This window comes from Meleagris gallopavo, chromosome 5, assembly GCF_905368555.1.
Source record: "Meleagris gallopavo chromosome 5, MGAL_WU_HG_1.1, whole genome shotgun sequence".
In the NCBI taxonomy this organism is placed as follows: Eukaryota; Metazoa; Chordata; class Aves; order Galliformes; family Phasianidae; genus Meleagris; species Meleagris gallopavo.
In genome coordinates, this window is record NC_139408.1 from 34,051,345 (window position 1) to 34,062,246 (window position 10,902).

The following is a 10,902-nucleotide window of genomic DNA, read 5'->3' on the forward strand; positions in this document are numbered from 1 at the left end:
TTTATATCAATAAATATACATTTCTGCTTCTTTTTTATGAATGTACTGTAGTAGTTTCCATCTGCAACAGTAAGTAAAAAAAACAAGAAAAGCAAAGGAAATGGAATAAAACTTGTTTTTAAGAAAAAAAAAAAAAAAAAAAACAAAACAACACGCTTTTCTTTAAATCACATTATACTTACCCTGCTAGTAACTGGTAAAAGCTTTTCCAAAAACTGTAACCATTCAAAAATGAACTCTGCTTTTTGATGTTCATCAAGCTGGTTATACTCTTCTTCATTGAGTAGTAAACTGTGAGCTAACTCCATTCCTTGAAATTTTCCTCGAATTTCTCCTCATCAAACACCAAAGACTTGAAAGAAAAAAACAACCAACAAACTGCCAGAATTATGTTAATTAATCAGGGTTGGGTTTTTTTTTCCCCATTAATATTTGATGACCGAGTCAGAAGTTTGAACACCTAAACAGAAAAACAGAAAGGTTACAAGAGAATCACTATTACATCCAATATTTCAAAATACTTTTTAAAAGAATACTTTAAAATTTTCAAAAACACCACAGTCATTTTGTTTAGGCGGTTACAGTAATATTCAGTGTTTTTGGAAACGAGGTAAATACGATATTGATATAATGTGCCAAGTAAATGTAGTTTAGAATACATCAGAGTTCTCACTGAACTATTTTAATTCATCGTGTTTCACATGAAGTGAGCTTATCTACTACCTGACCAAATATATGCCTGAAAACAACGATCAACCAGCCTCAAATAGCATGGATTTTGTGATCTAGAATTAAGTGCAAGATGGAAGTAACCTAAATCTAAGAATTCACATTGATTATATCCACAGACTTAAACATTAACATCTTTTTCAAACACTTGATCTAGTCTCAGTGCCAAGCGAGGCACAAAGAAAAACCAACCTCCAATGAAATCTCTTTCTTTTTTTCTTAAACTGAAAAAAAGCGTTTCAAGAACAAATTCAGCTGGCGTTGTTTAATTTTACTTATTTCAGACTATTATATGAAATCCCATATTGTAGATAGCCATAGCTAGAAGCAAGTTAAGACAAAAAAAAAATAAATGCATCTAATTACACCTTTTCCCCCCACAATTAAAATCCACGTAGTGTCAAACAACAGAATATAGTATTCCGTAGGCTTTGCAAACAAAGACAGTCAAGGAGATTCTGGTAAAATGTCAGCCATGTTGTTAACTCCCAAACAAAATATCCTTTCCAGAGTTCACTGAACTACTGAGCATGCATTTTTTCCTATGTGGTAACAATATTACAGTGTAAAATGATCTAACAGTCTAGCGGGCAATACAAAACAATTCTAAATAATTCAGCACTCAGGCTGTCATCAAACGCACAGTAAAAGGTTACCTTCACTACATTCTAAACATCTCAATATAAAATTTGCTCACAAAGAAACTTACTGTAATGAACTGACATTTTTAAATTTACCTGAAATACCAGGCTGCTTGACAGGACATCGCAGTATAAAATGATAAGTAGAGATAAATATACATATTTGAACTGCCCAGGTAAGCAGATGTTCACAATTTACTACTTATCATACTCCTCAGAGTATGAACACTCTGAGAACTTAACTCTAAAGTCACTTTTTTTTGTGTGACATACAAAATCTGTAGGATTATGTATTTCATTGAATATTTGAGTACAGTTTCGTCACTGCTCAGCACTGAAGTTACAAGGTGTCAGTGCTTCTAAAACACCTACGGCCACAGTAATCATTTCAACGCAGATACAGAGAAGAAGTTTGATAACATTTGCCCTTCAAGTGAATAGACAGCAGATAACTGTCAGATACTGGACCGTAATTTACCTTGCATATGATGTCTTCTCATTGTAAAACCTCTTTCCACTCTAGGTTCTTGGATAAAAGATGTCAAGAACTCTACTTCCTAGAAAAAGAGTTAACATAAAGATCAATTTCAAAAAAGCGCACTGGATAAAAGTGTCTAACAAAATAACAATTTCAATGTCTAAAAAAAAAAAAAAAAAAAAAGCATATGTGCAAAATATTTGTTATTTTAAGCTGGAGTTATTATAATCATGACAATATTCATATCTATACCAGTAAACAGCAGAGATGGCAAAGGTGCTTCATCTGTTCTGAAAAAGCCACACGCAAAACTATAGATACAAGACATGAACATAATTAACCCATCCTAAGTTCCAGAAATAATTTTAATACAGTTATCAGTGAACAAAAACATTTTTTAAACCTCTCACTTTAAGTCTAGCAGGATACGAAATACAGTTTGCATACTATTTTAAATACAATCACTTTCCAATCAGTCTTTAGGAGACTCGAATTGAAGACAGATTAAAGGTACATATGCATTTCAAAGTACTCTAAACTTCTTTCAGTGGCGGTTAGGAAACAGCTGGTGCTGCACTTAGTTCCCTGCAGTAAAAGCAAAGATTCAAATGATCACTAACATTTTCATTGCTTTTTTTCTTTCTCAATACAGAAAGAAAATACAGTTTAACTTCATTGGATATTGCAAAGCAAAGTCAACAGTTAAACAAGGAGAAAACAAAATAGCTGTTACTATGCAGGATTGCACCTAACCAAACATCCAGGGTGTCCTGACCAGTGCATAAACTTCAAAGCTGTACCATAAAGAGGCCAGCCAGCAGACTGAAGGGCCTGGAACTTGTTACATCACACCTGGGCTAGTGCCTCCAGCCTGGGGCTCCCCAGAAGAAGAAAGTCAGTGGGCTGGAGCCATGGTATCCACCAGCCAGACATGTCTAGCTTGGTAAAGAGAAGTGTCAAGGGAACCCAACAGCAGCCTTCACAAGAGAAGGTTACCAAGAAAACGGCAGATTCTTTGCCTATTGAGGTCTGCGGGAAGGAACAATACAAGAAATAAATAGCACAAATTGAAACAAGGAAGGTTCCAACTGCGTAGAAAAAAAGGTTTTCTCTCTAAGGATTATCAACCAGTGGAACAGGTGCTGAGAGGTTGTAGAATTTTTGCTCTCAGACTGAGACTAGACTAAACAAAGTCCTAAGCAACCCAGCCTGAGTTCACCCTTATTGGAGCAAAAGGTCACACAAAAGAGCTCCCCAGGTGCTTTTCAACCTGGACAAGTCCAGGCTCTGTCAGCTATGCTGCTCACAACTCCACTGCCAACATACAAGCACTTCCTTTTAATATTAGTCAAAGCTTATATTGTCCCACTGAAGTTATTCTGAATTTTTTTTTGTTAGTATTTGTGTAAATAATTAAAAAGAAAAATACTGTAGTGTAGTTGCTGATCTTTGTAATGAATGCCAGCTAACATAGCTAGGAACGCTAGCATTTCTGAAAGAAAGACTGCATCACTTCTCAGTTACAGAAGTTGATTGTTAATTATGGAAGATTTAGTTTTTCAGAAACAGAACAGCAGAGCAAACACTTGCAGACCTGATCCTCCCAGTGCTGACCAACATGAAACCTTTGGTTCCACAAAGGTATGCATAAAGCACTATATTCCCTACCCTCTTCAAAAACACATCCCCAAACCCACGCTCATAGCGTTGTAAACCTGCACACCAGATTCAGAAGTAATAACAAGAAAAGAGCACAGGCATACAACCTTCTGAGAAGAAAGATGAGAATGCAGGGATTCAACATTTACTACTACGCATTGATTTCGTTGTCACACTGGAGAACAACGCAGAAGGCATGGTGTATATAGATCTATGCAAAACAGAATACAAGCACAGAATATGGAGAAGAGCTGGGATTAATTAACATTAAATATATCCTTGTTATGCATGCAAGATGTTACTAGGCCATTTCTACGCAGAGAAAGAAACATCAAATCTAAACATTTGCAGCCCTGACACAGGTGCAACTATGCTTTAATTAGAGGCAATGCATTGTCACGTGGTGGGCCACTCCAACACAATAAAGTATTACACCAGCCAGTGCTCGTATTATTGTCTGGAACATCCTCTCACACCAGTGAATCAAAGCAAGTACTATCTAAGAATGCAAAGCAGCACTGACATTTAGATGAAATTCATGTTTTAAAATGTTGAGCTATTTGATAGTTCCCTGACACTCTTCTTTCCCCCTAGTGCTTTTATTTTGATACTTCTTGATCTGAAACAGAAATGTGGAAAAATAAACCTGAAATTTCACTGAATGAAACATGTACCAACAGAATCAGACTATCTTGAGCAAACTATCTTCAGCAAACAACACTTGAATGAGAATACACACAGAAGTCCTTTACATCTGCAACACAGTGAAGAAAAGAAAGGGCTGTATAACTCATCTTTGTAGTTATATTTTTCTCATTTCAAAAGTATTACAGTAATTATGCCTTATATGGGATATAAAACAAAGATCATTAACCTGTGGATTCACTCTTTTTCCAAACATTAGTCCAGCAGAGAAGAAACAGTTCTTAAAAAAAATGACCACTGTTGATTATTACCAGTAACGTGTAAAAATAAATAATACGTAACAGTAAAAAAGTAAAAAGGAACAACTACCAGTATTTTCTTAACAGCTGCCACTGGGCTGACTATACAATCAATGTCATTTTCATCATACCACTGAGAAACAGAACTGAAGCACAGTCATTAGCTTCATGTTGTCCTTAGCATCATGTTGCGATGCGAGTACTGTTTTAACTGACTTCATGTAACTTTTTTTTCCACCTCATAAAGCAGGCTTTGTTGTCACCTATCTCACAAGTAAACTGGTATGTTTAAGAGAGAGTCTTCCAGCCTGACACATTTAGTTACAGTCATTAGCAGTTCAGATCAATTTTACTCCTGCAGCGCTGTTTTAAAAGTTTAATGGGATGATCATTACCCATGCATTTGAGCCAAGCACATGACAAGACAATCAATGCTTAGGCTTATTTTAACTACTTTCACATACCTGCTTAGAGTGCCTTCAAAACAAACAGAATTTTTGCCTGGCTCTGGAAACTTAGGAGGATGTTTATTTTATAAGGTGGGTTTTGGCCACACAGCAAACACTTGCCATTTTTAGTGAAAAACAGCCCATAGTGAAAGTCCAGTAGTTAAAGTGTATTTTTTATGCTAAGAGGCAAACATAAGCAAGAATAGAGATCTCAAGAAAGCAAAAAAAGTGCAGGAAAAAAACCTTATAGTAACTTCAAATAGGGGATCCGGAGGAGTTATCTTTAGCTGTAACTTAGCTAGGAGTTATTGTACATACATAAATAATCTAATCTTAATAAACAACAGTGATACAATTGTAACAGCTCGATAAGAAATAAACTCTGATTATTTCAGGGCCAGAAACTAAAATCCCAGCTCAAATAAGCTTGGACTTCGAGCACTCAACATACTACAAAGGTGGAAAAACTCAAATCTGACATAAAGATACTTATTATTACTCAAAAGACAGAGCAGTCTTTGTTTACTTAGTTACTTCTATAAAACGTTACCAACAAACATACAGAAAAAGTCTGCCTCACAGAGAACGAAAAGCTAAATCAGCTTCAATGTAAATACCTTAATACCCCAGTGTGCTTTGTGTGGCATCATCCACTACCTTAAGCCAACTTCAGTCTTTTCTCTACACACAGAAGCCTTTTTTTTTTTTTCCTCTCTCTACAGAGCAATGGCAGGTACCAGCCGTGCCCTAGCATACATTTACCCCTCTCTACACATCTTATGTACAGCAGTGCTAATCAATTTCACGTACCCTTTCACTGCTTACTTTCGTACAATTTCAAGGAAAACATACAAATAATTTTAGGGCATTTCAGCATCAAAAGCATCTGCATAATGAATGGATTAGCCTTTGGAGAGGAGAACAGTTAAGTGATATGAAACTATAAATGTATACGAACATGTGCTTGAATTAATCAGTCATTAAGCAATGTGGACAAAATTACTCCTTGGTATCAAATAGATTTGATAGCTTCCCATTCAAAACGAGTAACCTGCCATAAGTATACAGCATTCTTGCATTCTTTGCAAGATGTTTTGCAATGTTAGGTTATATTGATCAGCAGCAGGAAATCTGAAGCTAAGCTTACAAAAGATGTGATTAAATTTGATGTCAAAAAGCAATTTACAAGGAAAGGCCACAAAACATGAAATTAGCACAACCCAGTGCACACAGAAAACCAGGTCACAGAGGAGGAGATCCAAGATTCTAAGACTCTTCTATCTAGTAGAACTGTAAATATTAATATCTGTTTTTAAGTGTACTACCATGCACGTGGAAAACACGCACCAGAAGTTACATCTCACAGCTGAGTACTTGTATGTTATCACACCTATTCTGTGTTATGAAGAGATTCAGTTCCAGTCACAAATGAAGTTATTTCCTGCTTCAATAAAAACATGTATGCATTTGCATCACATGCTTATCGAAAATGACAATAAGCAATGAAGAATCTTAACAATGAGTTGGACTAACAACACGAAAAATAACAGATCATTACACAACCATCCATTTGCTCTAATTACTGATGAAAATTTCAGACTGGGAAAACCTCCAGTCATGTTGTACTTTTGTATGTAATTATTCAGCTTAGAAACATGATTCTGAAATCAGAGATGTTGAAACAAGATGTCTCTCTTTCAGGCTCACTGGTTAACTGTGTTCTGGAAGAAGCATTTTGCCCCAGGAAAATGATGTCTCTCTTCTATCAATGAATATTTGGCAGCATTTACACAAGTACTTACTAAAGTTGTCATTCAAGCGCATCTTCCTATATTGCAGATTCCAAGCAAGTTTTGTCATTTCCACATTATATTTGATACTGTGCTAGTGAACAAATATCACTTCCATTCATGTTGCAAAACAAAAAGGTCTTGTTTTGTCGTCTTGTGAACAAAAATGCTCATACAAAGTACATGTTTACTGCCATAGGAACCATTCAAAACTACTGGTTTTCTAGCCAGACTTAGCAAAATGCTTGTCAAATGTTCTTGATTTCCAAATTTCAGAGAAACCACCCACTATCTGAAAAAGCAATAAAGCTTAAATGCAATAAAAACCTAAACAAAATCTAGCATAATCCTAGGGGCATGCTGTTCTAAAAAATATTCACACAAAGAATGTGACCACCCACAACCTCCAAACATAACAGTGGCATTGATAAGAATTACAACACAGTATACATTTGCTGAAGTGTGAAATAAGTGACAAGACAATTCTTCTCGGAATGCTGAATAATTTCTGTGATGTTTTGAGGACAATGCTTGATGTGACTAGAGCAAAAACATGCCCTGAAAAATATGCCTGGAAATATAATCACTGCTTCAGTAATGCAAAGTATTTGAGACGTTCTTGAAAACACAGGTACTGAAAAACATTCATTTGCCATGTTAAAAAGTACTTATAATTTACTTCCATGCTTATTATAATCACTTTTCTCTCTATCTCCACTTAACACAAACTGTTCCAGGAAACAAAGAGCTACATTCAGTTATTGAGAAATGTCAACCAGCCACTTCCTGAACCCCACTGCCAGTGCTACCAGCCCACTCATTCCCAGCACCCACAACTAGTGCAGTTCATTTCTGAAAGCGTACATCAAAAGTGAAATTAAGCTCCACTACAAGGATCTGAGAACATTACTTTATTAACACGCAACCTTGCAAATTGTAAGGGCTTATCTGCAGGTTTGAAAACTGATGGGATAGCAAGGCAAGTGCATAAAAACCAGAAAAGTATAAACACTGACCTAAATCCTAAAAATAATTTCAAAACATCTGAGCATCGCTTTTTTCTTGACAATGCTGCAGATGATACTGTACCTAATACAGCCAAGATACATCCAACTGAATGTGCCAATGTGTTTTTCTGTCACAACAAGGGAAGTTGGATGAAATTGAATTCTTTGTTAAAACATTAAATTGAATTTTAATAAGTGAAGGTTGATTTCAGCTACCCATTTTCCCTTAAAAGTATAGTTTTGCTGAACATGTCCTGAAATCCTAGAAAAAGTGTATTGTTTTCCCCCAAAATCACGATGGATGTAGCAGTACTGGGTTATTTATTGCTACAACCAGCTTTCAACTACACCAAAGTGCAGCAGCACAAAAATTTAGCAGCAGAAGCCCTCACAGTTGCAGACTCTGCTGGAATCTTGTTTGGCAGATAGAGCCCACTCTCAGGGCATAAATTAGACAGAGATGACTGAATTGGTTCATTCTCCAGGTATTTTAAATGTCTCTTCCTCAAAGAATACTCCAAAACAGCGCAGAAAAAAAGAAGCGTAACTTACAGAGATTTCATACCTTTCTGCTTGCAGTACAGATATCCTTCATGCCTTTTTAAAGTTCTGCTCCCTTACAAACCAAATAGAACAAACACCCCACGCACTGAAAACACTCCTGTGAGGCATTGCTAACGAGCCACTTCACTCCATCAGCATGTTCTGCTTTTTAAAAGATGATCATCCTGCACTGGCTAACAAAGTTTTAGGCACGTTCGATACAATGCAATGAACTAGCCAGTTACTCATGTGTTTCACCAGCAGTGAACCAAATTCTGTGTTCAAGAACACGTTTTCTATTTATCATTACTTAATGTAATGGTAAACTGCTTCCCCTCCTCCTTTTCATTGTATCAAAACCATTAGGAAATGGAGCAAAAAGAAAAAAGCACCAAACATCCTTCAGCACACAGCCAGAAGTAATCTATCCCCTGTGTCACAGCTGTTATTTCATACATGAGTTGAGTACAGTACATACCGTGTGGGAACATATCATACAGTAAAACACCAAGACACACAATGCAGCCTGATTGAGTATTTCTGGCAAATAAGATTAAAATAAAAGTTGAATAGAAGTCACAGCAACAGCTACACACATTTACTTCTATACAAATTAGCTCAAACTTAAACAGGCATTACAAACGGTGAATCAAATCTTCTGAAAAATATCCAAGTATAGAAGCCCAAAGCTGAACTCATTTTTACATGCCTTTCTTCTGTCCCATTACTGTCTCTCTGTACCTCAATAACCTTTACCTGCATTTTAACCTAAGATATCAGCAGTCTCTCCTCCCCTCATTCCAAAATGCCTGCACTCACGCATCTCTTTAGATTTTATTTCCCTGTACAGAGCTTTATCCATTGTGCTGAGCACTGTTGTCCTATCTGGGTACCCAGGAGTTCAAAACATAAATGTCAGCCACCATATTTGCGCACACTGGAGTCCCCAATACCACCACTCTCTCCCCAGAATACTGTCAGATAAAAAGATCTGTTAAAAATAAAATTAGCCCATCAGACCATGCATAGTCACTGCAAGGGAATGCCAAACGGGTCCCTGCAGTCTCCAGATCTCTACGGACCCACACCAGAAACATCACCAGCCTTACCCTCCAACTTCGACCCTGATATTCGGACAGCGAGGAGGGCACTGCCTTCCTCCCGCTTCTGCTGCCACCGAGGAGCGTACCTTCCCTCCCCGCTCTGCCTGCCGGCTCCCCGAGGAGGCCCCGCCTGGGCTCAAGCTCCGTCCGGCGCCCCGCGCTCTGCGCCCGTCGTGCGGGCAGCCCCAGCGCCGCCTGACGGACTCCCCGGGCTGCTGACAGGGAGCCCGGAAGCCACCCGGTCACCGCGGGGATCCGTTTTCGAATCCGCTCGACCGTCTCGCTGGTCAACGTAGACGGCCGCGCGGCGATACAGCGCTTTCCACACGCAGAGCCCCGGCAGCCCCTCACGAGCTCTCGGCTCCCTTCGGCGTTTCCGCCTGCCGAGCCCCGTCTCCTCGTCCAACCTCCTTCAGCCCCTGGCGGCAGCTCCGAGCACCTCTCTGGGCGTCTTCTCCCGCCCTGCGGGGACCGCCTTTTAGGGTCACCCGGCAGCTCTGCGCCCGCACTGCAGGCGGCTGCCGAGGCCCCCCGAGATCCTTCCTCGCTTCCAGACGGAAGGAGGGAGCTCGCGCAAAGCCTCACGCCCCTCTTCCCACGGGAAGGGTCGCCAGAAGGCTGCCTCTTCCCTCCCCGCGACTATGGACGGAGAGAGACGGAGAGAGACGGAGCAGGGAGACCCACCGCGCTACTCGAGCCCCGCCCTGCGCCCGCCTGGCCGGGTAGGACCACCGCCCCTCTCCCGCGGTACCTGGCGGCGAGGTCCGGCCGCGAGCCTCCCGCGCCGCTCTGCGGGGCGCTGCGGGGCTCGGCTCCGCCCTCCCTCGTCCGGCGTGGGGGGGCGGCGGGGGCCTGCACCCGAGCCGCTGCCGCCCGCCGGCGCGGGAGGGAGTTGCCGCTGCTCAGGATTGTGCAATCGGGGCCGGAGACATCGAGCGCCCGCTGCGGCCGGCCCGGGCCTCGGGGGGATGGGACGGGAGCTGGGTGTGGGCGGGCGCCGCTAAAAGAAATCCCTGAGGTGAAGCGGGCATAGCCGGGGGGCGCTGCCGGCAGGGTAAACCTCGCGGTGCCGGGAGTCGGGCTTTCCCTGGGGCGGAGAGCTGGCAGCCGGCCTGGTGCCAGGGGAGCCAGCTAGCGGCCGGTTTACTGAGGAGCGGCCTCCCTCATTGACAGCTCTCATAACCGAGTTCACTGGTTATGTGAGAATTTCTGCCGAAGGAACGTTCTGGTCTGCATTCTGTCTTCAGAGCTGAAGGTTTGGCATACTAAAAGGAAAACATGTGTTTCAGCCATTTTTTAATTTTAAAGGAGTCTTATTCTGGCATTGTCACTGATGCTCTACCATGTCAGGAGATATATATATAATCGCATTCTGCCAGCCAACTAGGAGAGGAAACTAGCAAGCAGGCATGAGGTCTGGTTTCTGCTGGCAGCATTTAGTTTGGTGGTATTAAGGTGTTCTGGTTTTAATCCTGCTACTTCAGCTACTGCTGTACAAAGCTGATGAAGAAAATAACGCCTTAACAGCTGATTTTGACTGGATAACAGATATTAAAGAC

The 10,902-nt window shown here is 40.5% G+C and overlaps 1 protein-coding gene across 5 annotated transcripts in view; it reads right to left on the bottom strand.

The window, feature by feature from the left end:
* The window catches only part of HEATR5A (HEAT repeat containing 5A), a 59,441-nt gene extending 49,071 nt beyond the window's left edge, over positions 1-10,370 (bottom strand). The window contains exons 1-3 of one of the 5 annotated variants that reach the window (XM_085225160.1): positions 10,095-10,370; positions 1,849-1,927; positions 183-460 (exon numbers count right to left, since the gene is read on the bottom strand). In XM_085225160.1, the coding sequence (XP_085081286.1) occupies positions 183-308 (126 nt within the window). In that variant the 5' untranslated portion in view covers positions 309-460; positions 1,849-1,927; positions 10,095-10,370. Of the gene's footprint in view, positions 1-182; positions 461-1,848; positions 1,928-9,349; positions 9,369-9,429; positions 9,993-10,094 lie in introns of those variants that run through there. The other 4 variants (XM_085225159.1, XM_085225161.1, XM_010711656.4 and 1 more) reach the window with 4 other exon arrangements.
* Positions 10,371-10,902: the final 532 nt, after the last annotated feature.